This window comes from Drosophila erecta, unplaced genomic scaffold (assembly GCF_003286155.1).
Source record: "Drosophila erecta strain 14021-0224.00,06,07 unplaced genomic scaffold, DereRS2 tig00000055-arrow-pilon, whole genome shotgun sequence".
NCBI classification, from domain to species: Eukaryota; Metazoa; Arthropoda; class Insecta; order Diptera; family Drosophilidae; genus Drosophila; species Drosophila erecta.
The window spans coordinates 16,653,187-16,681,170 of record NW_020825200.1 but is presented as its reverse complement, the minus strand read 5'-3'; the positions used below and the strand labels follow the sequence as shown (position 1 = coordinate 16,681,170).

The 27,984-nt window shown below is 41.5% G+C and overlaps 4 protein-coding genes across 9 annotated transcripts; 2 read left to right on the top strand and 2 right to left on the bottom strand.

The window, feature by feature from the left end:
* Nucleotides 1-82: 82 nt before the first annotated feature.
* LOC6541412 (protein peste) lies at nt 83-6,227 on the top strand. 2 transcript variants are annotated; one of them, XM_001970123.3, is made up of 5 exons: nt 83-408; nt 3,901-4,079; nt 4,259-4,564; nt 4,632-5,151; nt 5,214-6,227. In XM_001970123.3, the coding sequence occupies exons 2-5, from the start codon at nt 3,939-3,941 to the stop codon at nt 5,936-5,938; spliced, it is 1,692 nt and encodes a 563-aa protein (XP_001970159.2). In that variant the 5' UTR covers nt 83-408; nt 3,901-3,938; the 3' UTR covers nt 5,939-6,227. The 2 variants fall into 2 exon arrangements, with proteins under 2 accessions (XP_001970159.2, XP_026834716.1); XM_026978915.1 differs by lacking the exon at nt 83-408 and adding an exon at nt 438-608.
* A 71-nt stretch (nt 6,228-6,298) lies between these two features.
* On the bottom strand, nt 6,299-14,090 carry LOC6542111 (alpha-tocopherol transfer protein-like). Of its 4 annotated transcripts, none has more exons than XM_015159024.2 (8): nt 13,752-14,090; nt 7,738-7,976; nt 7,586-7,677; nt 7,350-7,503; nt 7,164-7,289; nt 6,920-7,098; nt 6,705-6,855; nt 6,299-6,644 (listed from the first exon to the last, which is right to left on the bottom strand). In XM_015159024.2, exons 2-8 carry the CDS (start codon nt 7,922-7,924, stop codon nt 6,598-6,600), a joined length of 936 nt encoding a protein of 311 aa, XP_015014510.1. In that variant the 5' UTR covers nt 7,925-7,976; nt 13,752-14,090; the 3' UTR covers nt 6,299-6,597. The 4 variants fall into 4 exon arrangements, with proteins under 4 accessions (XP_015014510.1, XP_026834718.1, XP_026834717.1 ...); XM_026978917.1 differs by lacking the exon at nt 13,752-14,090 and adding an exon at nt 11,396-11,546; XM_026978916.1 differs by lacking the exon at nt 13,752-14,090 and adding an exon at nt 10,651-10,729.
* A 4,152-nt stretch (nt 14,091-18,242) lies between these two features.
* LOC6542134 (alpha-tocopherol transfer protein-like) lies at nt 18,243-21,393 on the top strand. 2 transcript variants are annotated; one of them, XM_001970121.3, is made up of 4 exons: nt 18,243-18,386; nt 18,593-18,866; nt 20,295-20,756; nt 21,066-21,393. In XM_001970121.3, exons 2-4 carry the CDS (start codon nt 18,627-18,629, stop codon nt 21,246-21,248), a joined length of 885 nt encoding a protein of 294 aa, XP_001970157.1. In that variant the 5' UTR covers nt 18,243-18,386; nt 18,593-18,626; the 3' UTR covers nt 21,249-21,393. The 2 variants fall into 2 exon arrangements, with proteins under 2 accessions (XP_001970157.1, XP_026835090.1); XM_026979289.1 differs by lacking the exon at nt 18,243-18,386 and having other exon boundaries at nt 18,475-18,866.
* Nucleotides 21,394-21,680: 287 nt separating this feature from the next.
* On the bottom strand, nt 21,681-25,154 carry LOC6542519 (dihydrolipoyllysine-residue acetyltransferase component of pyruvate dehydrogenase complex, mitochondrial). Its single transcript, XM_001970120.3, has 7 exons — nt 24,665-25,154; nt 23,768-23,937; nt 23,311-23,703; nt 22,888-23,114; nt 22,474-22,822; nt 22,307-22,409; nt 21,681-22,251 (listed from the first exon to the last, which is right to left on the bottom strand). The coding sequence occupies exons 1-7, from the start codon at nt 24,823-24,825 to the stop codon at nt 22,122-22,124; spliced, it is 1,533 nt and encodes a 510-aa protein (XP_001970156.2). The 5' UTR covers nt 24,826-25,154; the 3' UTR covers nt 21,681-22,121.
* Between the last annotated feature and the right edge of the window lie 2,830 nt (nt 25,155-27,984).

Below are 27,984 nucleotides of genomic sequence, written 5' to 3'. Positions count from 1 at the left end.
GCACACACACGCACACACACACATGCACACATATGCTTGGGCTCCTCTCAAGCCCAATTCCATTTCCATTTCCATTCCCATTTCCATGTGCCGCACTTGACTGACATTCGTCGCCGCCGAGACCGCACCGCTCATCTCCGCTCCGTTCTGCTCACGGTCCGTTCGCCGAGAGTCCGCCGCACAGTCGCATCGAAGCCGCCGGGCGAAGCGGTACCATTTAACGGCATTTCCTAGTCCTACGCGCGCCCACTTTTCCGGCCTCTGTGCAAAGAAATCCTCCACGTGCTCGAGCGCTCTGTCCACATCCTTATCGAATTTCAATTTCCTCGCAAGGAAAACCAAAAAAAGAAGCAAAAACCAAAAATTGAAGAGCCTGTGACTTGTTTCTATTTAGCAAATAAAAGTCAAGTGAGTGCCTTTAGGGGAAAACAAAGAAAGCTCCTTCGCAATATCACGCAATTTCTTCGCACTTCATGCCTGGTTAGCACATTCAGTTTTGGCTTGATTTGGCTTAATCGCCGGCAGACTTATTAAGATTACAGGCCATTAAATGAAATCAACTCGACAACATTGAAAAATATTCGCCAGACAGAAGTCCAAGTATATAAGTATGCACTGTGACAACCTATATTATTCATTGCTTTTGTGTTTATACTGGCTTTGTGTATCGCTTCCCTTTGAGGAAATAAGAGTGCCGGAGAGGAATGCAAAACAAAGGGCTTCCAGCTTGGGCTACGAGGCGACCTGTTGATTGTGAGATTAGTGGTCTAAAATTAGTCTGGGTACCAACGGTTCCCAGTGGAAACAGCTGCTCAGGAAAATATTAAGCATGCGCCCCGTTGCCGATTTATGCATTGTAGCTTGTACTGTCACAGCATTAAGAGGAAACCAAAATTGGGCATATTAAATTATGATGCTCGTTTCTTTGGCAAGTAAAGAAACACAAAAATATGAATATATATATTAGGCGGTTCGAATTTATGATTTTTGATGTCAGTTCGGATTTAAAAATTATTACCCATATAAAAAAATGATATACCTAATGCTTGGAGTACATTGCAAAAGAACCGCAGCTGATCTCATTAATATCCCAAAAAGAACGCTGGTTTAAAAAAAAACATTGCGTATGCGACCTGTTGGCCATTTAAAGTTCAAGTCAATTAAAAATAAACTCGCTCCCAACTAATTGCAGTTGCGTGCGACAATAAATATGTTATCTGAAAAACAAATGTTGAAAGTAGCCTGAAGGAAAACGGACTGTTAAAAAATGTTTAGAATCTAGCGAATTCGTGTCTTAAAATTGGAAACGCAACTGTTAAAGCGCCCATTACAATATTTATTTAAATTGTTTTATTGTATGCAATTCTCTAAACCTTCAGAGCCAAAGAAACTTCACAATTATATTCTAGCTATTCGCTAATTGAATAATCAATGCGCAGATTGGCGAATCCTCAATAAAAACAGCTGTTGTGGGACCCGTTTAAATTTAGTTCAAGTTAAGAGAAACTAGCCCCTAGTAGCAATTTCATTTAAGTTTTGTTTAGGAATTCAACTGGCCAATTAAAATCAAAACAATTTACAGTGAACTAATTAAAAATCCCTTGCTAATACGAATACTAAGGTCTTGACTAGCGGTAGGTTTGGAGCAATTTTAGAAGAAACTTAAACTTAAAGTTCAATAAAAAGAATCAAGAGAACTTTCTGCAGTTCGTGGACCTTTAAAAATACCAAGCCTATTTACGGTTTCGCTTTTGGGACGACACTTTGTTTGCAAATTACCCAAACAAAATCGATATTTATAGTTTTGGCTTAGTTTATAAACGTTGTGGGTATTTGCGCACTTGAAGGCTGCGAAAACTCAATTACATGCCGATAGCTCATTATCAAAAACTCGGGCGAGCATATGTGAATTACATGACTGCTGTCTGTGGGTTTCTGTTCGCGAACTGCGTCAATCTCTGAGTTGCGGTTGATCTCAATGGCGGACTTTGTGGTCAAATGGGGCTGAAAACATCAGGAAAAACTGAGAAGGTGTCGACTTGGCTCACATCCAGAAGACGATCTTGAAGTATCGGGTGTACGGTGTCTAACTTAGAACTTTGCATTTCCGTTTCATATCTAGTGCACTTGCACTAATGAAGTGTATCCTAAAGAGGCAGCTATTATGGAATTTCTGCTAAACTGATTCAAAGCGTATTCACTTTCGATGTGACTTCGCCTCTGAGTTCAGTGTACTCGCTGCATTTGCATAGAATATGAATAAAGTGTTCGTGGCATTCATAAAATGTTAATATAAAAGATCAAGAACCAGAGAGGAAAACACGAGAGTGCCCAATTTAATGATGAATCAAATATCGCGGCCGGCAAAAATTAAAGCTTAATTAAACGCAATTATTCAGTGTTGAGGTTTCAAGCTTCAAGAAGCTCTTGTGCACTGAACAAAATGTACCTCAAAATAAAAGCCCCTTTTTATCTTGTGGAATTGTGCCAGATTCTTGTGGATTTCCATTTGAAATCTATCCTCGTTATGTGCGGATGGCTCTTGATCTAATTGAATCATGTGAAAAGCGCGGGATGAACTCTACACGAGGCACCTGTCCAACGTCCATTTCAATTAAAACTCACTTCAGTTTAATTGTGAAGACAATAAGACAATAAAAAGGCGCCGACAAATGCTCGACAGCTATTCATCATTCAAAAGACATAATCATATCAATTTACCAGACACCAGAACAGAGCTGACACGCTCCCAAATAATCACACATACATGGGTATATATAGATTCCTACTCGTATTCATGTGCAATAACGCACAGTGTCAAAGACCCAACCATAGCTCACTGCGGGGTCAATTGATAGACTCAATTATGACGATATATCACAGAGATGCGAACCTGTGGCATGCCATTCCGCAATATGCCATATTTATGCTCAAGTGACACTCTCACATGAAGCTGGGAACTCTGGGCAGATTGGTCAAATAATTGCCAGGGAATGGGTTCCCGATAAGCGATAAGTGCAGTGCAGTTCAATTTCCTCAATTGTCGGCGGCTTCATCATGGGTCTGTTTACCTAGGAGTTCAGCATCCGCTTATCGGACTACAGTGAATGCCTGCTATGGGGAAATTCGCCTATTGTGTGCGATCATATAATGCATGCATGTTATTCGTAAATGAAACTGATAGTTACACGAAGCTTCAAACTATCATAACTAATTAAAACACATCACCGCAGAGTGTTGTAATTATCACCAATAATGGGGGATTCGACTATAGTTCTGTATATATGTATAGGACTAGTATATTCTACATGAGTGTAAACAGCAATTGAGAGTCACGCTTTGCTTAAATTGATTCAATTATATTGATAAAAATAGACGCTATGGGAATTCGTCACTCAATAAAGTGCTGCGCTTTTTGCATTTATTTGTATTCAATTCTTTGTTGGGCATTTCTTTGTTCGCCATACTTACATTAATATGGGATCCATCTGTAAATAAGAGATTTAATTTTTATATTTATTGTTTAATCTTTTGCTAGCGCTGCCTGAAAGTAGGCAACGCCTATTTAAGGAATCTACTAAAAAACCTAATTTATGATCTAATGTTATAAACATAGTCCCTATAATTATAGGTATATATAGGCTATAAAATTGTATACAATTTCTCAAAATAAGTAAATCTTATTTGCGATACACATCAATTTGTATAAAGTTATATGGCAATTATTATCCTAAGAATGTTGCAAATGATTTTATAATCGGAAACCCATCAGTAAACTTGTAGTCCGCACTACATTTATGAGTGCGCCCACGTGTCTATTTTTACTTGTTTGCCAGTGTGCATTAGCCTGCCAATTTATCCATTTTCATTGGTGTACCATGGACTTGCATCTCATTACAGGCACCATTAGACATCCACACCATCGCCCAGCGTGAGCCATGCCAACACAAAACAGCGCGATGTGGGGCCAGAAAAGTAATCGCAAATTAATTATCGGCGTTTTCGGCTTCTGCCTGGGACTGTTTGGCGTATTGTGCGGCATGTTCTGGATGGATCTGTTCGATTGGATCATGCAGAAGGTAATCCAGGTCGTTGGCAAGGGCCCAGTGTTGGCCCGGCCAGCTGCAGTTGATTAGTGGCTAAAGCCAATTGAGAGCCAAAGGGAAACAGCCGCCTCTCAATTGGCGCGGGTCAGAGATCGAGGAAAACTCGTTGAGATTTTCAATTAATACCAATTGCGGCTTCTGCTCTTCGACAGGAAATGGCTCTTGCCCCCGACACACGTGTCTACGACAATTGGAAGAGCCCGCCCATGGATCTCAGTCTGGACATCTACCTGTACAACTGGACGAATCCGGAGGAGTTCGGCAACCTCTCCACAAAGCCCATTCTGGAGCAGGTGGGTCCCTATCGTTTTACCGAGCGACCCGATAAGGTGGACATCCACTGGCATCCGGAAAACGCATCCGTGAGCTATCGCAGGCGCAGCCTGTTCTACTTCGATGCGGCGGGCAGTAACGGAAGTCTGGACGATGAGATTACCACCCTCAATGCTGTGGCCCTGGTGAGTATCCCACGAGTTACCTCCCTGTACTTGCATAATATCCTACAACAACCGATCCACCTTTCAGTCCGCAGCCGCCACTGCCAAGCATTGGCCCCCGGTTAAGCGCTCCTTTGTCGACGTGGGGCTGAAGATGTACGGCGCCGAAATGGCCGTCCAAAAGTCGATCGACGAACTCCTCTTCACCGGGTACAATGACGCCATGATCGACGTGGCCATGGCCATGCCCATTTTTGGGGATGAGGTGAAGGTTCCATTCGATAAGTTCGGTTGGTTCTACACGCGCAACGGCAGCGCCGATCTCACCGGAGTTTTCAATGTCTTCACGGGCGCAGATCACTTGGGCAAGTTGGGTCAGATGCACTCGTGGAATTACCAGGAAAACACTGGCTTCTTTGATTCCTACTGCGGAATGACAAATGGATCCGCCGGCGAGTTCCAGCCCCAGCATCTGAAGCCCGGCGATAGTGTCGGTCTATTCACGCCCGATATGTGCCGAACGATTCCGCTGGATTATGTGGAAACCGTGGATGTTGAAGGACTGGAGGGCTACAAATTTTCAGGCGGACCGCGATCTGTAGACAATGGTGAGTCCTGGTAGGACTTGGTTAATTGCGAGTACCCATTACATTATGGGTTTATTTTGCAGGTACCCTGTATCCCGAAAACCTTTGTTACTGTGGTGGCCAATGTGTTCCCTCGGGTGTGATGAACATCAGTTCCTGCCGCTTCGGATCTCCCGTGTTTATGTCCTATCCGCACTTCTTCAACGGCGATCCCTACTACGTGGACCAGGTTGAGGGCTTGAGTCCCAACCAGAAGGATCACGAGTTCTATATGGTTGTGCAGCCAAGTACTGGTATTCCGCTGGAGGTGGCTGCCCGCTTTCAAGTCAATATGCTCGTGGAGCCAATCCAAGGCATCAGCTTATACACGGGAATACCAAGAACATTTTTCCCACTCATATGGTTTGAGCAGAAGGTAAAAATCACTCCAGAGATGGCAGACCAACTGAAGGTGCTGCCCATCGTGATGCTGTCCGGACAAATCTTCGCCGGAATTTGTTTGGTCGTGGGCATAACTCTCCTCTGCTGGACTCCGGTGCAGAGTCTATTGGCTTCGTGTCGGCATCGCAGATACGATCTGAAGACCAAAACCAAATCGAATGGCCAGTATAAGAGTCGCTCGCAATTCTCCAGTGCCGAGGAACTCAAGTCCAAGGCCTCTACTTTGGTCTGCGAAAAGAGTGCCAAAGGATCTCCGGACAGTTCTCCGCTCCTCGAAAAAGGCCGGAAGGCAACCATCATCAAATCGCAGACGGGTGAGAGTGTGGCCACTGCATCCACGGCCATCAGCGACAACAAGCAGGATTGAACAGGACAGTCACATCCACGCCATCTAGATAGTTAAGCCGTCCTAGTGCTTTAGTCGTAGTTCATACTCGTAGTTTAGAGACACTGCAAAAAACACCCAACTGAAAATTGCAAGCATTCCCGTGCCTATGCCAAAGATTAGATAGCCTCCGAAGTCGAGCCGTTTGGCGGTCTTCGCTTAGCTAACGAATACTCTTTTTACATTCCTTAGTTCTTAGATATGTTTTGTATTAAATTGATTTCAAGACCAATGGCTTTCGTGTCAAATAAAATCTCCAACTAAAAACAAATGAGTATTTAAGTGGGTAAGACCTCGCCAAATATCTTTTGCTCTTTACTATTCTTATTAGAGTTCACAATGTTTTCTTTGAATACTTGTATTAACAATTGTTTCATCTTTATTAGTTCAATAACAATTCTACAAAATATATAGTACATATGGTATCAACTTTAATGCCTTTCTCATGAGCTCGAATCGTGAGCAATTTAATGATTGTATATTACTTTCTTAACCTTACGTTTAAAGGGCAAAGAGACTATTACTTAACGTACGACAATATTTGCAATATCACAAATGACCCAACTTAAGTGACTAAAATACAAATCGAAAGGGGGAAGTAAGGACTTTGGGGAGATAGTTCTGGAGTTCTCCTTGTACTATTACTTCTTCATCTTATACCCCGCAGTATAACCATAGCTGTCGGCAACTAAAAAGGTCAAAGTTATTAGAATATAAAGCTCACTTCGGATGTCTAGGACTATCTTACGTTCATAATCCTTGGAATAGCACTCAAAGAATTCGCCCAGCAGTTTGCCGGGTGGCAGTTCCCATGTGGCAGAACCACCGTACTTCGGAGGCAGAGCACTCGCCTCAATGTGGGAGATCAGGGACTTGTAGTCCTTGCCATGGAAGAAGATCTACAAAACAGGCATTTATTATAACACACAATTGCTAATTCATGTATTTCTGGGCGCAACTCACCCTCTTGCGCAGCTTTTCGCGAATGAATGGCTTGAATATGGCAAAGAGCATATTGAATATGTACGAATTATTCACTATGTGAACGGCTTTCAAGCGCATGCAGATGCATTCCTGAATGTAATCCAGCAACATGGCCGCAAACGACGGGGTAAATTGTGTGATGTGGCTAAGTGGCAGCCCTGCGAAAGGGTTAATATTTATAAATAGATGTCATAATTTGCTTTTGATGTCCAGCATTCATTACCTTCCATATCGATGATCACCACTGCGCCGCAAATTTGGGAGTAGGGCTCCACCATCGAACCCAGTACGGTCAATTGAATGCCGCGGAATAGGTCCACCAAGGGCACTTGTGATGGCTTCCACTTTTCTATAGTTAATCATTTATTTAAATATTATTTATTTAGGTTTGTGTAATGTCCAAACTTACTGCCAGCTTCCAGCACCAAAAGGCGACGGCCGTGCTGATCTCTTTGGGGCAGCAAATTCAGAATATTTGCCTCGAAAACGTTTCTCAACTGGCTGGGGATTATGTTCTCGCAAGCGATTCCGTACTTCAATTTCATGTGATAAAAGTTCTTGAGCTATAGGTAATACAAAAGAAAACAAGAAACAAATATTTAGCAGGCAGCTTATTACAGCAATGTGTTTGAACAAATTACTTACCCTTTTCAAGGCACTTTCTGGATAGTAATGGGTGGGCCGCAGGAACATCATCATGTACTCATCATCCAGCGGCAGGTTCAGGTACTTTTCATCTATTAATTGCAATTTTTCGTAGTTAAAATGATCAGCCACCGAGCATACGCTTCACCCACTTTGAATAAGTTCCCTGAGGTCCTTGATGGCCTGCTCCTTCACACCGGGCACTTCCCGCAGCTCCTCCTGCGCCTTCTTCAGTGCCCACTCCGGAGCTGGTTCCTTCTCCATGCGGATCCGCGCCGAGCCCAGATCGACGTAGGGCAGCTGGTGCTCATCGTAGCTAATGCACTCTGCCTTGCCCATTGTGTGGATGTGCTGTGGATGTGATCTGCCGCTAGTTGTTCACCGGTTCAGGCTGCGAACGAGAATGAAGTTGTTTTGGTCTCGGCTCAAACATTTTGAGTGGTTTGGCAACCATTTCCTCAACGCGATCGGCACAACTGGGTTACTTCCGCAGCTGGGCCAAAACGCAAAGCCAAAGCAAAAGCGGCAGCAGTTCAATGCCTCGCTCCAATGGAAACTGTTCAATATACGAGCTTACATATCTATACACCTCGATGTTTATGTATGACTCAAAGCTGATCTTCATAGGCAAAAGTCGCCGAAAACCGCCACAACGGAAGAAGCGTCCGCCGGACAAACGGGTAAATGTATATACACATATTTTTATATAGATATAGATATAGCAACAGATAGACTGATAGACAATAGTGCCCAAAACTGGTCGGAAAACGTGCGGCGGGCGGCTAAATTCGTTGGATACCCTCACCGCAAAGGCTATAGAAATTCGGTCAGGGCGTTTGTGCACTTCTTGGGTCATTTATCATGATTTCTCAAAGCCTGTCATATCCTAACGGAATTAAATTATTCGCACGCTGATATTGCTTTTTATGGCGAAGTTTTAGTAAAAGTGGTATAAATTATGTTGCGTCTTCAAATCACCAGAAATAAAAGAGTTTGAGTTCGGACGTTCAACTCATATATTATATTTTTTTACCGCTGCATAGTGTTAAGATCAAACATTTTTCAGAACAAATAAAAAGATTACTCATTTTTTTGGATTTTCTTAGGGACTACAGTCTTTGAACTCTCGTTCTCTCCATATGCTTGATACATATCAACCAGTACGTGTCTCGACTGTTTGGCTCGCAGACGACTTGGCAACACCTTGGCTAGCAAAACAAAATTGGTCAAAATCGGCTCGATGACGTAGCACTTGTGATCTATGCCCTGTCATGAAGGACTTGACAATGGCACAGAAAAGTCGGACTCGAAGTCGAGAAGTTAAAGAATCTGGTCGGTCTAGTGAGCTGCAGAGTAGTGCAAATCGGTGTTGGCCATTAAATCTGATTTACTGCTGCTCTTGTGATTCAAAGCAATTAGTACGTTTTTCGATATTGACTTTTTTGTTCGGTCAACGCGAATGAAGGTAAAAGTCAAGGGCGAGGGCAGAGATTGTTTGACTTTATTATATATAGCAGATTGGAGACGAAAAAATTGAAAAACTTGGAGTCAACATAGGCAGTTGTCATTTGTCGGCAATGTGTTGCGGCTTTTTGAGTTTCGTGGCTTCCAGAAATTTCGTCAATGAATCTTGGGTAATTTATGCTTTTATTTATTTTGGGCCTTTCTGTTTGACTTGGTCTTTGCCGTGGAGTTCAACAGCCCATAAAGTTATGCGCATACTAATTTGTTGGTCAATCTTGTCTTCCGATGTTGTAAAATCCAATTAAACTGGGAAAATAAGTGACATGGGTGTGACATGCAAAAATAAGTAAATAAAATGCACCAGATAATCGTAGTCTTGGTTGTGAGACATTTCCTTGGCACAGCTTTCGTGACTAAAATAATTGACAATTAAGAGCACGCAAAATGTCAAGTAAATTGCTCCAAAAGGGCTAATATCATGTAATAATCCGTCAAAAATAACACTTTCATAGGTGCAATTCCCTCAAGTTTCAGCTCAATTTAAGCTAATTCGTTTATCGCAGTAAAACTATATAACACAGTTCTATTTAGTCTATGCCACAAATAGCGAATTGGTGCTAATTGCGGGGAAATGAACTTTGAAAGGTGACTTAATCGGCCTTATGCACTTAGGCAAAATTTTAATATAGCCACCTTTGTAGTTTAGTGTCATTGTTGAGAAATAAGCCAGAATCACAGTGACTCAGCTTTAGTCGTTCTTTCGGTTTTAAGGTATGTAGGTTGAGAAGGGAGCTATCAAGTTAAATGATGTGATCTTATAAGTGTTCTTGAGCTTCAGGGACACGTAGCAAAAATGAATGTATATATTTCCACTGATAATTGTTGTTTAGTAGGGAATATCCTGAATATATGCAGTACAACATTTTATCGAAATACTCTCTATAAAAAACGAGTTTCCACGCACCTCGGTCTTGAGATCTGCCACAAGTCATTGAACGCATCCTTGAAAATGATCCCCGGTTTTTATGCCTTTTAAACTAGTTTACACTGGTAAATTAGTATTCCTTAAACAGGAAGTTAACACAAGGAACAGGTAACCTATTCAGAAAGTCCTTTGTCTTAATGGAATTTTTAGCATTGTGCCCAACTTAAACCTTTATACAATATAGTTCCTGGACTCTGCAACTTGATTTATTAGACTTTATTAGCTATTAGATTTTAACATATCGGAATTTCGCACTTCTCAATTTGAATTAAAATCAGGAAAATCAAAACCGCAACAGCAACCAAACCCGTTTTCAGCTAGCTTAATTGGGAACCCTGTTTATTGTTTATGACCCACGACAGAGTACTGCGAACCCAACCTCCCGGATGCACTTTTGGCAGAATCCGATGTTTCCAGTGAAGGAAAACCTCCAACAGTCGATCAAAGTCTGTCGCAAGCAAATAATTACCCACTTAATAGCTGGCATTATGTGCCCCAACTTCACCTGCCCCAACAATTGGGCTCCACTCAGTATTATTTCACTTTATCTGGTTGAACTTTTGTGGCCTTTCACTAGCCCAGCCCCAACCGAATCGTACAGAGGCGATTTACTTACTGTCGCTGGCCAGCGGAAACAAAGTGCAATTGGGTTAAAATCCAGTAGTAGTCGGTCGGTTAAATAAGCTGATAACTGGTATCGCAACGCACAAGGAAAGAGAACAAAGGAACATTCAAATTCAGTTTGAAAGTCTAATCGAGTTATGTCCACTCATATAAACGAGCTATTATTGTATATAGATTAGCAAACAGCAGTAATCCCGAAAACAAAGTGCTGTCTAATCAATTCAAACTCAACGGCGGGGCACTCAAGTATTAGAAAAAAATCCGAAACAATGCTGCTTTTATAATAAGAAAACAATGCACTCAATACTCGGAGCCAACATGATATGCATAAATAAACAAGTCATATGAAAAATGATCAATACCATCAACTAGCCGGCTATTAGATGCAAATTGCAGTTTTTCTTTATGCCAATTTTTTCCCCCATTTTGCAGCGCCACAGATGACGAAGCAATTGTTAAGCTGATGCCGCGGCAAAATTGAATCAGAAAATCCGAAGTTTTAAACACCCTTGCAGATAACTAATCTTAAAACTTTAGAAGAGCCTTTGTTTTCATTACAGACTCAGCTGCAATAGTATATCGATATTTACAAAACTTGAAAGCATAAGATACAGACATGCTAAAAGAAATATAAAATAATGGTAATTGTATATCGCAAAAACAATCTTTTGTGATTACAGTTTAATTAAATTGTATCTACAAACAACTATACTTAAGCATGTGAAAAGTATACGTACACTGGTTGAACTACGCGATTAATCAATCAAACTCTTAGCTTTAATAGAGTTTATTAAAACTGAAACACCGCGGCCGTAAACTAAATGATCCAGCTAATAAATTGATTACAGCCCACTTCGCTATCGGCTTAGACTCGCCCCTGACTTTCAAATGGGTCAATCCAGTTTGTGAATACGGTATATATAGTACAATGTCAGCTCCGATCAAAAGTCTAAAGCAAATGCGATTTATCGTGCCTTGCATATCAATCTATTGGGCTAAGTGGAGGACTTCGTTTTTAAAGTCATGAGATAAACATGTGTGATTTCGTAGCAATTAGCCGGTTATAAGCCATTCAATGAACGTAATCAAATTATTAAATGTAAATCGGGCTCAATTAGCTGAAGGCGAGGGAATATCCAGAACTACCTGTTTGGGGTGGAAAGTGACTTTTGAACTTTCAACAACCCAACGATATCTACTTCAACTATACTTGTATAATGGTTTTTTTATAGGACAACTTAATATGTTAGAATGTTGCTTATAAATTCTATTATAATTCAAGTTATAATTAATGTACTTTTATTAAGTTGCTAAAGGTGTAAGGTGGTTACTTAAGGAAAATGAAAACTTTGCGTCTACCAGAACTTGGCTACAAGCTCTTGCACAATGCATTTCCCGGCTCCTTCTGGGAAAACATGATCTGGGCCAACAGTAAGCAAACGAGTAAGCACTTCTTGGCTCACCCACTGAACCGGCTAGTCAAAAGATAAATAAATACTCGACTCGAATGATTCTCGAGCAGCAGGAATAGCCGGTTTCGATTTCTTTCACAATGCCAAAATCAACAGACTCGATCGTACGAGCGCGGCCATAAAAATTCGCCTTCGGTTCCAAGTACGAAGCCGATACAGAAGTATTCAGAGATATGTAAATTTCCAGATTCAACAACTGCTCATTGTACATTGAGTTTATTGAGTGTATTTTCGCAATACTCTGCCGAATCCTTCACTTGACAAAATGTTAACAATTTGGGTAAATTTCTGGCCCACACACACAAGACGATCGGCCGAAAGATGTTTAACTGGTTTTGAGTTCACTTATTTTTTCGTCGCCTGAGAACCGCAAGGTCGCTTGTTATATGTGGATATAGAATCAAGCGGAGTTTGTAATGGTTAAAGAGGAGGCCTAAATAGGATGGCCAAATCGCTATTTTAGCGGGGGAAATCGTTTCAGTGTCAATAGAGCAAATGATTTCATTGCCCACTCAATCGGCTGATTGGGGTCTGAAATATTTATAAACTGCGACCATCGATCCCGTGAATCAACAGAAATTAAAGCCAGATGGAGCGGGACGGAAACTAGTCACTATGCTGGGTGCGAAAGGGACATAAGCGCGATGCGTCGATTTGCATTTCAATTGTGTTACATTTGCATGCATTATGAAGGGGACAGTAGAACCACGCTATAAGGGACCACCTTGAACAAGTTTCAGTTAGGCTGAGTAATTGGTAATTTAATTTAATTTTAATGCAAAGTCCTGGAGTTACATAAAAATATCTTTAAAATTTAATCTCAACTTTAGTGCAGAATACCTGCATAAAAGGCGTCTTAGCTTTCTCTACTTCGAATGATTTGGGCTGCTGATATTGCTTTGTAATTTAATTTTCAACGCCTTAATGTAGCAATTTAAATTTTAAATACAGCACTGTGCATACCGTTACAAAAAGTTTCAAATGTATCATTAAGTTGTACTCCTACTTTAACTATGCACACTTAAAATAGTTTCAAATAACCACACTCTAACGACGCTGCAACAAAATGCCAAACAAAAAACGACAGAGTAACAATTTTGTTCCATTATTGTGCGCCATTCAAAGCGACTTCACTTGCCACAGCGAAGCAGCTCGTAAACAATTTGGAACCACACATTTTCACACACACAAGTGGTGCAATAACCCAGCCGCCCGCTCATCTGCCTTAGGCAGTTCCCACTTTACTTAGCCACACAGATATTATCAGCTACCGAAGATCGGAGTGCCAAAGTGGCGAGCTTGCGGAGATTATGAATGGTAATACCCTGAGATATAGATGACCATCGGGAGGGCGGGGTTGCTCGGTAGCGAGGCACACGCGCTGACGAAATGCAGCCAAGTGGTAATTGTTTTTATGGCCAAAAGCATGAGAGCCATAAGTTGCTTGTGGCAGGCTGGCCAGGTGAGCCAGGTGAACCAAGTGCGGTGGGGGCAGAAAGTGTGTCAACGGAGCTGCGCATGCGGATTGCCCAAAGTAAAGGTAAATCTACAAAGCACAATCTACGAGCACAATGCCCAAAATGTGCTTTCTATGGAGCATAATGTTGTTAACGCAACTTACCGCAAAAATACACACAAAATTACACGCCTCGAACGGCACGGAGATATTCAATTTTTTGTTTTTCGTTTCTATTTTTTGCAAACGCAAATTCGGAGATTTCACGTTTCACTGTTGGCAAACTTTTGCAATTGGCCAAAAAGGCAGCGCCAGAGGAGTGGGAGGTGGAGTTAGTGCGGGGAGATTTCGATTTTCCTATGCGGACAGGACGCGAATTATCAGGTGCGAAGCTTGGCGGAACAAATGCGTTAAATGCGGCGACGTCCAAATGGCAACGCGGTCAAAACAACTCTGAGATTGAAAAGCGCTCGCGAGCTCTTGTTATTAATTAACTGGCCAACTCAAGCTTGACAATAAAACGGCAACGGCGAATGCCAAACAAAATGAGAGAGCCGACTGAAAGCTGTCTTCCGGGGAGCGTTTTCCAGCACTGCGAGAGCTTTTTCAAGAGCCCCTCAAGATTATCAAGCGAAAGCTTTTCAAATATGTAACCGCCCCTTGTAGGATATATTCTACAGAAATTCTGCAAATTCACCTATAAAGTTGTTCATATTTTTGTTAAGTTATTAAATTATTATTAAATAAAACAAGCAGTCCTCAAAATCTATATTTATGGGCCAACTATCTATTTCTTTTTCTCTTTTAAAGTAAACATGCTGTTGGGAAATTTAACAAATTATTATGGAGATATACACATTTAGTTACTACATTTGTAGATATTAAAACAATAAACTTGATCGGTGCACACTTTTGGTAAAATGTAGAAACCTTGTCGAAAACTCTATTAATCCCTTTCGAGGCCTTACAACACTGTCTGACAGCTTGCAGCCCAACTTTTTCAAGCGAGGAACCGAACCTCGAAACTTTTTAAAGCTCCTACTAGTTGACTTTCAAATAGTAAACATGTTTTTTATCAGCTAATATCAGATCGTGTCAATCTATCAATTAGCCAAGGTGGAACCTCTGGGGGCGAGCGTTAACCACGCTTGAATAACTGCAATTATTGTTACCTCTGCTTCACATTTGGCTGACGGCAGCACTCGTAGCTGAAATACTCAGCTTTCTTTAGCCAATTTCATGGCCACCGGGTGAAGTTCATAGCATTTGTTCTTGGCCAATTCTTTTGTTTCATTTGGCCAAGCTTGCAATTTTCTTTTTTACCCAAACACCACTTTCGTTATCATCGCTACTTTTTGGGGCTGATTTTTCGCAGGTTGAGTTATCTAAATTATGGCAGTATGTGGGGAAAAAAACGGTTTGCCATAAAGATAATGACCACGTATTGAGAGCCAAATAGCTTGTTGATTAATTACTTAACTTTGTTATATAAACAAGGCAAGCTATGGAAATATGAACGCAGGGACATTTAAGCATACGAAATGCTACTTCCGACAATGTAAATTAAAGCCCCGTGAAGTGTATACTGTTTAATGACGGGTACTTAAAAATTAAGTATACGCAGCTTATTACGTATACGCAATGTGTAAACAATGTGTCTTATGTTTTCTAAAATCATCTTCATATTGTATAATAGGAACACTTTAAGAATATATGTTCAAGTTCTGAGAAGCAGTTATAATATTTAAAACCATGTTGGTTACACATCTAAAACAATTAGACTCGCACTGACCTCCCCAGACACCTATTAAACTATTCTAGTACTATACTAATACTCTTCTATCATAGGTGACAGTACTCGCAACCTTGTCTATCGTCCAGCCAAAATATTTTAAATGCTCGTAAATCACAATAGAGTAGTTATATTATTTTACGTAAAAATGTTTTATCCATTTCTAGAAACAACTTGGAGACTATTCATCTATGGTTTTCCCTCGTAAATATTTTCTCAATGCCAATATTTCATCACAGATGACACACCAAATGTTGGCTTTAGCTGCACTTTGCCGCTATAGCTCTTCCGACGTCAGCTTTTACTGGAGGATCAAAGTCGAACTGGGGTATCAGCTCGACATATGTATGCCTGATTGGTAAACTTCGTCCAGTAAAGAATATGAGTTCGGGAGACATGAGACATCGATCAGTCGTATGCTCCATTAATTTATTGCACTTTGAGCAGGTGGTTTTGTAGTTTAATAATTATAGGTATCTGGATACAAGTGCTCACCTGGCGAACTAGCTGACTTTCTTCAGATGTTTAAAGTTCAAATGAAACCTTCTCAACCTCACTATTTAAGAACATGTGTCAATAAATGGTATACATTATCTTGAACTTATCGCATGGCGCATTACGTATTCTCCGCTGGGGACTTTCAGTTATCAACGGATTATCATTGGTATTCAAAAGTTATCGCGATTAGCAGTCTTAAAGATTGAAACTTGTTTTGTGACCATGCTATTTAAAAGAGATTCGATGGGCATACCTAATCTTACTAGGGTTCGATATAACCCAATAAATCTCTTATTATAAAATCGAACCTATACCTTATTATTTAAGACTCATATAGGCAAAATTAGGGCTTAATAAAAATAAATTTACGGTACAATAAATCTGTTAAATTTCAAATTAAGTTATGGTTTTCCAAGCCATTTCCCAGCGTTGCTTGAAATGGTACCAAATTATATTCATTTATTTTTTTTATTCTATACTTAAAAAAGTACTAAGTCACTGTGCGAAATTCGCTACAAGCGATTTCCTAACAGCTGTGGTACTCGAGATAAGTTTGTTGATCGAATCTTTTGAATGTTTTGCGTGGGCAAATAAAAGTGTCAATCGAACCTGCACACTCCGAACAAGTATCTCAATCTTTTAAATGCTCATCAACAAAAGCAAAACAGAAGCTCAACAAACCAGCTGATGCAGCACCAATGGCAGTATCAATAACAGCCAGAAAGAATGAACAACTTGTTAGCAAATAAGTAAAAACAATAACAAAACCATGTCGAACACATGGGCAAAATCGAATACAAAGAAACAACAGCAAAATAGTAGCTGCTTTACGACTACGTTGAGCTTCGACAACAAATCGTATCAAAAGTGAAGACTTTGCCCTATGACTACACTTTATGGGAATTGTAGAACAGTACTCTTTCCTATAGATACCGAATATATGAGCAAGTCAAGGCAAGGCGTTCTTATAATATGCCTTATAACAGCAATTTCTGTTTTAATTTTATTCCCATTTTATTAAGCATATATTAAATATTATATGATCAGCAATTTATTATTAATTTCAAAATGTTGCTGGCGAGCGTTCACTGTACTGAGTGTGTAAGAACACGTATAAGTCGATATTGCCAAAGGGGTTTTGTGTTTAAAACATGAATTTCAAAACAATGAGCCGATCACGTTCCAATAATAACAATATGAAATGCAGCAACAAAAGCGGCTAACAATGATAACGGGTCGCTATTCACGATCCTCAAGCCGATTCAATGCCCCGCAAGTGTGAAAAGAAGAAGATCCAACGCCCAACCCCCACCACCTACCACCCACCTACCGCCCACCGTGGATTTGGCAATAAAAACAATATTTCAAGTAAAACAAACCGAAACCGAAAGAGAGAGACTATCGGCGGTGGCAGCGCTGCCGCTGATAAGGATTATGAACTGTGATTAGAATGGTTGGCACTTCTTTTTCCCGTAGAACATGAAACATTCGATAATAGCCCTGGAAGCAGAATATTTTTGGGGAGCTGTTATCACACAAGAATTCCGCTTTGGACTTTAGTCGAAAGTAGTTTGCACACCCTGTAAAAATAGTACAGTTCAGGGTTAATATGGTTGATGTAGAACAAGACTTAAGATTTTAGCATGATTTAATAGTACAATACAGTATAGTTATAATAGTATATAGTAGCATAGAACATAAAAAAAATTAAATTTCATCGAGAATGTTGTAAAGTATGCGACAAATTTATAAAGAACCTTCTACTTATCTTACTTTCCAGCAGTTTTACTAGCCATGTAGGGTATCTCAAAGCAATATTATTCGCATTATCTTAATGCTTTACGGGTATTATGAGAGGTACTATAAAATAGTGCGCTGTTTCCGCTGTCAATAGGCTGGTTCAACCTTTTTCGTTGCTAATTGATATTTATGATTTTTTTGTACAAATTTGTCTTTTTTATTACGTGCCCCAGACGCTGAGTATGCGAAGTGGAGTGCAGCAAGGGTAAGTTCGAGGTAAAGGTAATTTAAGCTAAGGTTCATGACGCGGGGCGCGTGTAAACATCACGATCAATGACGAAATTACCCAAAACATGGAACGGAGTCGAAAGTCGGATTTCAGGCCTAGACAACCGGGGTTCAATGGAGATGCCGGAGGGTTAAAGGCGTAAGGTGATTGACAGCCGGATTGGTGACCTTTTTTCTGATTATTGTTGTTATTTCTGTATTTCGCTCAGCGCCATTAGTCTAAAAGATAAGGGAATGGGAATGAAAATGGAAATGGAAGTCGACTCAAGACGACTGCGATCGCCTCTGCCACGGCGTACTTTATCATCGACGTCGACGTCGAAGCTGTCGTTCGGCTGATATATAATATAGAAGTTAACTCACAAGGGTTTCCAAAGGCGAACCGAATTTCAGTTGACTCGAATCGCACGAGTCGCGAGGAAGCAAAACTAAAGAACGCTGAAAACCCCTCAATAAGTGAAAATCGTTAGACTTCGCCTTAGGTAAATACAAAGAACAAATACAACAACAAAAAACAACAAAAACCAACATTAATAACCCGAATGTTCGGGCCAGATTGTTCAAACAAATCGATCCGAAAGTGCTGGTGCCAAATTACCCCAAATTTCCCAATTTAAGTTGCAATTTTCGCTGGCAATCAGTGATCAGAAAACTAACACAGAACGCATTTCTCGAATCCAACACGCAGGCCCCGACACATAGAAACAAAACCAACCGACATAATGGCTGCCACCGATATCGCCGAGGAGGCCTTTAACTTGCGCCTGGGCTATCTGAAGCCGGAGACCGTGGAAATCGCCCGAGTGGAACTCCGGGAGACCGAAGAGGTCAAGGCGGAGGCCATCCTCAAGCTCCGGGAGCTGCTCAAGGCCACGCCCGAGCTGAACTACAAGGACGACGACGCCTTCCTCACAGTCTTCCTGCGCGCCTGCCACTTCTACCCCGAAGGAGCCCTGGAAAAGGTGCGTACCATGAAAGCATTCCAGTGATTAAATGCAGCCGGTTATTGTGCCTTCTATTCCCATTTGATCTTTACCATACATGTAAATTGAAATTTCTTATGCTTAAATTATTTTTTATAGACAATTACTTGATTTTTAATCACTTGCAACACTTGCATACCTAGACAAACGTTCAGTTCCATAGCTCTTGATATCAATTAAATACCATATCAATCGGAACTCGCATTCAAAGCCGTAAGTCATAGGTCCGTAAAAGCTATAAAATTATCTTAATAACAATTTTCTTCTGACTATTAAAGTAAAACTAAAAGCGTTCATAAGTGTTAACTAAAACTTAAAAAAGAAACAATTTAACGGACATACAACATTTAAAAGCAATATCCAATTCATATTAACAATAGTCTCTTTACCTTACACCTCATTTTTCTATGCATCTGAAGCTTTAATCAAATCAAATATACTATCTATATTATGAATTGAGCGCCTTAGAAACACAATTCAATGGCTTTTGCTTATCAACGCCGGCAACACAAGTGTCTCCGTATTTGTTTCAACATTGGAGGGATTATCAAATGTATAGAACTTCTGGAACAGTTCTTATCGCCAGCAAACATCAGTCATCCAGAGCTATTGAAATGAGGTCTATAACCGAAGTTCAAGCAAGTGCACTAGATAGTGAGGCAGAGAATATATGCATAAGAGCTAAAAAATTCAGTTTTGCCTAAGTTTTGAAAGTGTTATTCAACTATCCCGGTTGCATCAGCTAATAAGTAAAGAATGCCATGGTTTTAGCTATATATCTTACATTATAATATATATGACTAAACGGTGGCATAAAAAATTTATAGAAAGTGAACACCGCTTTTAAGGTCCAGGTTAAACACTATATAGGCTATTGTAAAAGAAGCTATATGCGATCTGAAATAAAGCCCAACAACAAGATCGGTTTCAGTACCCGTCTGCTGATAACTTTTTGCTTTTGAACCCGCTGACCGGCAAAGAAACCACTGATAAGCGTAGGCGATTTCGATCCGATCGGATTCTCTGCTTGCATGCAGGGTGTTCGATGACTTTAAGAAGAGTGACTGAATCAGGCCATAAAAATCGAACGTTCGCCATTTTTAGTTTATCATCATAGGAAGCCGCATAACTTATATGGACTTTTTATAGTTCTGGCCAATGGTCAAAACCTTATCAATTACGGATTCTAATCTAGCCATGTCACACCTGCCAATAGATGAAGCTCAATGACTACTTCCGTAAGATGTTAGCGTCACCGGTTCAAAGACTTAAAGAGCCAATTGCTCTGTACGTAATGTACCCTATAAAATATCAAAGATAGAAAGTTTTCCATTAGCTACACGCTACATTAGCTACAAATTCATAGTTTAGTTTAGAAGCCTTTACTAATTCGAACATGCATTTTAGATGAAAACCACAGCCAGCTTCCGCAAGGAGTACGCCTCACTGGTCCGAGGACTCCTGGTCGAGCAAGTTAAGGACAAGTTCGTGAAGGGCAGCGTGATCAACGTGCTCAAGAACTGCGACCAGAAGGGTCGACGTGTGCTGATCGTGAACTGTGGCAAGCTCTGGGATCCCAGCGATATTACCAGCGATGAGATGTTCCGCATGCTCTATATGGTGCATCTTGCCGCCCAGCTGGAGGAGGAGACCCAGGTGAGGGGCGTGGTGTGCATCATGGACTTCGAGGGACTGTCGATGAAGCAGGTGAAGGCCCTGTCGCCGAGCTTCTCCAAGCGACTGCTCACATTCATCCAGGAGGCGATGCCCCTTCGCATGAAGGAGGTCCACTTCGTGAAGCAGCCGTTCATCTTCAACATGGTTTGGTCGCTCTTCAAGCCCTTTGTTAAACAAAAGCTGAACAACAGGGTAAGTAAAATGTTTACTTAGTTGTGCAACAAAAAACTGTCTCTAATGGGGGAGAACTTTGTCCCTCCGCCCGCTTAAGTAGGCTACATTTTCTATTCATTGGAAGAATGATCCTTAGGGAGCTGTTTACGCATTTTACTTCTGATTCTTAATATCAGTTCACTGCTTTAACCAACAAGATAGCCAAGAAAATAAATAACTTGTACAAACTACAGCAGAATTAACTTAAAGCTATATTTAAACGAACTGTTTGATGAGAGAATTATAATGTATACTTACTCATCGAATACTTTCTCGCTTCTCCAACAGATGCACTTCCACGGCAGTGACATGAAGTCCTTGCAGAAGTTCCTCGACCCCTCCGTCCTGCCAGCCAACTACAAGGGTACTCTGCCCGCGATCGACTACGGTGGCGTCGAGTGGTTCCCCGCTCTGGAGCAGCAGGCCCAGTATGTGGCCGAGTGGAGCCAGTTGGGCCCGGCCCAGTGGTGATTGCCCCATTTCAATACCCCACTGACTTTCACATCCTACTGACATTAGCTTAACTTTATGCTTGTAAATACTTTCAACATGTGTTTGCTTAGTTCGCAACACTTTGGCAATAAACTAGTTACATAATACTATAAACCACGGAGAAAATGTCTATTATCTTGCCACAAAAAATTTGACCTCATGGGATGATTAACGTAAAATGGAATTTTGCTAATTGGAACATAGTTTCTAGAAAGCTTGCAAGTTAAAGTATGCGATCTTCTAAAGAAATTCTAAATTAAGCAAAAATTGTAGTAACGCCCATGCAGACCAAGAAATTTCATACTCCTATAAGATAACCAACTGAATGCCTCAAATCATGGTCGAATTTGGCTAGGCACTCCCAGGGAAACCCCCACCTACAATGCAACGAAAAGTCAGTTTATTTAAGAATTGGCTAGTTCATGTGAGTGTTTTGGGTTTATTCAACGCGTCTTTGGACTTTCAACTACTTCCATTTTCATACTCCATCATGATCAACATATGCGAACAAAGCATACAAAACGTTTTGCATATCAAACGGAAATTTACAGCTCGGTGAGTGGGTTAATTCGAATATCATTCAAGTATTTTGTGTACTCTTCCTACAATCATGGCAACGATGACCATCATAACTACATCAAATATTACACAATTTAATTTCTATATATATATAAGTGATAAAATGATGAGCTAAATCCAATTTAAAACTTTACATATGTAACACCGATTAGAATCCACACTTCTACATATTGCATGACGACTGAAACTCCTCGCTTAATGAGAGGATGCTAACTTTGTTATCCTTTTTGTTTTCGTTGGAGTCTCTAAATGTGATGTGTCGTGCCTGTCCGCTTACAATACCATATTGGAAGGATCCTCCATGTAGTCGCGGAAGTGCTGCAGCCACCTGGCAGCAACAGCACCATCCACAACACGATGATCAGCGCTCAGGGTGACGGTCAGCATGTTGACCTCCTTGAAACTGCAACACAACGACAGTATTAGGGTGCTACTACGTCTTCTTATTTGGAACTTACCCCTTGAGGCTGTCAGGATCCGCAACCAACTGTTTCGTTGTGGTGCCAATGGCAAGGATGCACGATTGAGGAGGGTTGATAACAGCGGCAAACTGGTTCACACCTGTGAAAGGATTAAATATTTATTAGCAAGTTCAGTCCAGATTTGATATTTATATATATCTTACCAAACATGCCCAGATTAGACACCGAGATGGTGCCGCCCTGGAACTCGTGGGGCTGCAGTTTGTTGTCACGCGCCTTGGCTGCCAGCGCCTTGACATCCTTAGAGATCTCCAGGACTCCCTTGCGGTCGGCATTGAAGACAATGGGGGTAATCAGACCCTTATCTGTGGAGACGGCCACCGAGACATCAACGTCGTCATACTTTCGGATTACTGTGTCCATCCAGGCCGAGTTCGCTTCGGGAACTTTAAGACTGGCGATCGCGACGGCCTTGATGATGAAGTCGTTCACAGAGACGCGGGCACCCTGCTTCTCGTACTTCTTGTTAACCTTCGCGCGGAACTTCAGGAGCTGCAACCATTTAATTAGACTTTAATTGTATTTATTTGGAAGGAAATATTTTCGTGATTACCCACCTTATCCACTTGGCACTGCACGGTGACGTAGTAGTGAGGCAGTTGGGTCTTGGACTCCAGCAGGCGTTTGGCAATCACTGCGCGCATGTTGGTCACCGGGATGTCCTCGTAGCGGGCTCCAGCTGCCCTGGGGGCCTTGGCAGGTGCTGCAGCAGCTGGCTTGGCTGCCGCTTTCTGGCCTGCAAGATCACCAGATTTAATTGAGCCATGGACTCCACTGCCCTTGCCTGCACACAAAAGCCGCGGATTAGTAATGTAACAATTGGACAAAGGGCGCATATGGAAGGGTGTATGTTTGGATAGTGTAATCGGGAGTTTTTGTCATCTGTAACAAATGATTATGATGGGTTTTAGTCAGGTGACACATGCAGAGCGATTGGGGTAGGATGAGAGTAAGAGTGGCATTAGTTGGGATTAAACAACCTTGTAGACGCAGCTGTTGTGCCTCGGCTAGTCGCTTGGCCATGGGACTGGCATACACACGCCCTGTACCTGCTGCAGCTGGAGCAGCGGCGGGAGCTGGTGGGGGCGCAGCGGCTACTGGAGCTGCGGCGGGTGGTGGTGGCGGTGCTGCAGCTGGTGCTGCTGCGGGCGCTGGAGCTGCTGCCGGAGCTGGTGGTGGTGCGCCGGCACCGTCGTCCTTGAAGTTCGCGAAGGCAGCTACGCTACCTTGGTCAGGCACGATTATGCACAGCAGCTGGCCCACGGGAACGTCCTTGGTGCCGCCCTGGATGAGAATCTTGGCCAGAAAGCCCTCCTCGGGCGTCTCAAAGCCCATGGTGGCCTTGTCCGTCTCAATCTCGCACAGCAGGTCACCTAAAATAAGGGTGTCATGAATTTGATCCTGGGATTCGGGGTCTTAGGTATTTAGCATACGCACCTTCGTTAAGCTTGTCGCCCTCCTTCTTCTCCCAGCTGACAATCGATCCGCGCTCCATGGTGGGGGAAAGAGCAGGCAGTGGCACCCTAATGTGATCCGGAAGGTTGGAATAGGCACGGGCGAAGTTGTAGCTCCATGCGATCGGTGACTGGCTAGTGGTAAGTTTTGACCTGCATGATATTGAAAGAGAACTTGTTTAGTTTCAAGTTTGATTTTAAAAGTGCATGCACTCATTACAAATCAATTTGGAAATATTGCATTAATTCGATAAGCCTTATATTTTGCATTATAGTTACATGTGTATGTAGCTTTCCTTGGAAACTACATTTGCTACACATCCAATTCTTAAGGGTGCAATTTTTGTATGACCTGTTTTAAAAACAAATCGACCTGACAAATTTAATGAAAACATTTTGAATGGATTAATTTATGGCCGCTCGATCAGCTGTTAGTTTGTTGTTGTTTACGTACCCACTTTCCGGTACTATCTACACATTCAGGCGTTCAATCGACCACTCGTCAGATGTAAACAATGGTCCCCAAAAAAGAGTGACCCATTAAATCATTAGCAGGAATTTTCCAGCTTATCAGCCAGCCGAAACACAATCACGCATCATGCGATATAGAAAAGCGTGTACTCGACCTTGGCCATAAACCAAATCAGCAGTGGAGCACGCACCACACACGCAAATCGCATGGGTGTGTGTGTGGGTGCGTGCGTGTGTGTGATTGGGGGAATACGAGATGGATGCTAAATAGTTGGACACGGGACTGTCAATCATCGCCCCCCTGCAGGTCCCACAAATCCCGCTGCAGCGTACGCATTTTGCAATATTACACAACCATTTCTAACCTCAACGAAAGCGGGGAGAATTGGGGAAATTGGGGGATTTTTACCTGATGCTCTGGAGATTCCGGGAGTTGATCAGCTGGCAGCTGAGGGCGCGCACCACCACATTTCCGGCCGATCGGCGGACATAGGTGGCGTTATTCGATCGCAGGAGCACGGAGCGAAGGGCCCCGAGTTCGTTTCGTGTTGTTGCAAGGGAGCGCAGCATATTCGTCCTTTATCGTCGATCAACCCGGGAAATCCTAATCCGAATCCTGATGTGACAACGCTCGTGGGTGTAGTGGATCTAATGGCGTCGCGTCTTTCGGAATTTTGACGAATGAATCGAGTCGAAAAACGGCAAAGTCGAGAATTTACAAAATTATGCCGATAACCTTACGGAGGTCAGTGTGAACGCAGACGGAACGCCAATAAATGCCCAAGCGGTGTTCAAAATACCGAAACATACCAGCACTTATTTAGCGGCTCGGAGAATTAAATTTAAAATTATTTCGGAGATATTTTTGACAGAGGTATCATAGTGTATTGAATGGATATTCCCCTGCATGATATTTTCCATATGAACCACCACTTTAGTAATATGTAGTATCCCTTAACTGTTCTGCTAAGTTCTTATCGCATTTTCTCAACAATGGATTGTTTTAAAAAGTAACGATTTTAAATTGTTTTAATTCTCCAATTGGATAATGATAATCCAAAATGGATAATTCCAATCTGGAAAAATGAGTATGATTGATTTAGGCGTCGCGTTTGGTCACACTTTTTTCGTGAGAGTCAGCATTCCGATAGTTTTTTATGCACCTTACACACTAGCAAAAAGTAGGAGAAAGCTTCCAAATAAGAGATTAATATAATATTAATATGTAGCCCCCATATGTTATTCAAATTGTAAGAATATTATTGATGTATAATAATGCTTTTGTCCAAATATAAATAAATTAAGACTTAACTAGGTAGAACTGCCATTATAGTCAAGGGTTATATACGCAAAATTAAATGTCACTATAGATGATGGACGGTTTGTTATTATTTATTTCGGAGCATAAACAATCTATTTTTATACCAAACCCCACAACCTGTTTGGAAACTTGAGGAGGTTGTATTTAAAAGATTATAAAACTTGACGACTAAATAAATCACACAATACGTCGTATGATATAATTTCATGGAATTAAATGTAATACTTATAGCAATGATCATTTTTTAGTTGTTCCCTTTGTGATAGATATCTTTCCAATTAAAGTAAAGTAACACACACATACGTATAGTAACACACACATACGTATAGAAAGAAGCCATTCTTTTATTCGTTATTTACGTTTTATTTAAAAAAAAAGAACTGAAGGAAAGGAGTACTTTAATATTTTACTAATTTAGGTAATCTGGTAAACACTTGTGCCGGTCGCTTTCGTATGCAAATCGCCTCATATTGAGTGTACTTCAACATGTGCCGGGTTACGGACCACACCAGAGCACCTGATGAAGTACAATAGACATGGGAGACAGTTGATACACATGGGATTTCTTTCGAGGACTCGCCTGCGAGCATTTGTCTTATTTATATGGTGGAGATGGAGATATATGTCTGGCACCACGCGCGCTACTTCAGGTACCTGACTGTATATAAAAAACCAGCCCCGGTCACTGATTAGCGCGCAAGGTAGGAGACTTTTCAGTCGGGGGAACATCATCACATACAACGAGTAGGAGCTGCGGCTGGGGCTGCAGTTGAAGATGTAGACATAAAGCCAAGCCAAGCCCAGTCAGGTTTCTTTTTCACCATTTGCAGTTCTGAGACAGATGTTTGGCCGCCGCCTGGCAACAAAACTGCATCAGCGAATGGCGACCCCCTTTTGGGGAGGGGGTCATGGGAGGCGACCTTGTGCCTGGTATTAGGTCTCCGCTTTGGGGTTAACGATCTCTGCGAGCTTTGTAGTTGTACGTGTTGATGATGATGACGCCATGCGAATTTTATGCAATAACAATGCCAAAATTAGTCATATGAGAGCAGAGAACTGGAACCAGGGGCGTATCTAGAGTTAACTTTGGAGGGTTTTCACTGCCAAGTCTTCCACTCTTCAAGTGCTGAAAGTTGTGTACTAATTGTGTTCGATTGTCAAGGGATTTACCAACTCCTTCAGGGGGTAGAATTGACCCCCCTAGTTGCGCCTCTGGAGTGCTAATGACCACATAGGACGTGACGTCATCCGTCGGCGAATTATTACATTTCATTCAGCAAATTCTCTTTTTCTTGCGCTTCGTCCGGCAGACCCTTGATATTCTATATTTGAAACGCTGTAAAGAGACAAGCAAAGGAAATGAAAGCCAAAGAAGACGCAATAAAAGTGAGCATAAAAATGAAACAAAAAAAAAAAAAAAAAAAGAACCGGCGTTTTAAGCTCTCTCTCTCTCGTTCTCTCTCCCTCTCTCTGTTACTAACCGCAGCTACGTGCGTGATCGCTCACACACACATTCTCGCATATAGGCACACAATTCAGCTGAGACACACACGTGCCTTCCACACATTCGCGAATTCTTTCAAAGCTGTGTGGGTATTTAAATTTTTGCAAAAGTATTTTTTAACTGCGACTGGCTTCTTTTTTTACAACACGCCTCATAAACCTGCGATCGCGAACAGCTTTGGACTGTGAATAATGGCGAATTTCTGCGCTACAGACGGTTTTATATATGTACATATATTTTCTTATATATGTGCGGTACATAAATGAGCAGCCATTGCTTGGGTGGGGCATTCCTAACCTCAAAAACCGACTGTCTTCGCTTGTGCATGTGTGTGTGTTTGTATGCCTGTGTGGGTATCTCCTCGCTCTTCGCTTCTTTTCTTATGCAGCAAAAATGCAGCACATGCTTTTTCCTAGCCAAGCCATCGTTTTTTGTTGTTGCCCTTAACCCTGAGCAATGAAAAAAGAAAAGAAATGGAAGTTTCTGCTCAAAATTCGATCATACACACACACACTCACACAATGAGCTTTGTCTGGGCTAACAAAAAAAAATCTAAAATTAATATTTGAGCGACAAAAAGTTCCCCAAAAAAGCTACGTCTGTATGGGTTGGTTATATGGAAATATGTACAATCATGTGGTCAGCATTTGCGTCATTTTTTTCTCGTAGTGTAGCGAAAAAAGCTGCCTTGTGATATCAAAGTGCTAAAAATAAACCTCGCTCTTCTTTCTACCCATCTCTTTTGTGAGTTCTTTCACGTTCTTTAATTCCTGGTGGTAGAAAAACCCAGAAGCTCCAGAAACCACGTTGATGTATCGCTTTCTCTGTCGCTCGAATTTCACAATATGTTTCAGTTCCGTTTTGCGATTTTTCGTCTTTTTTTCTTGCGACTGAAAACTTCCGT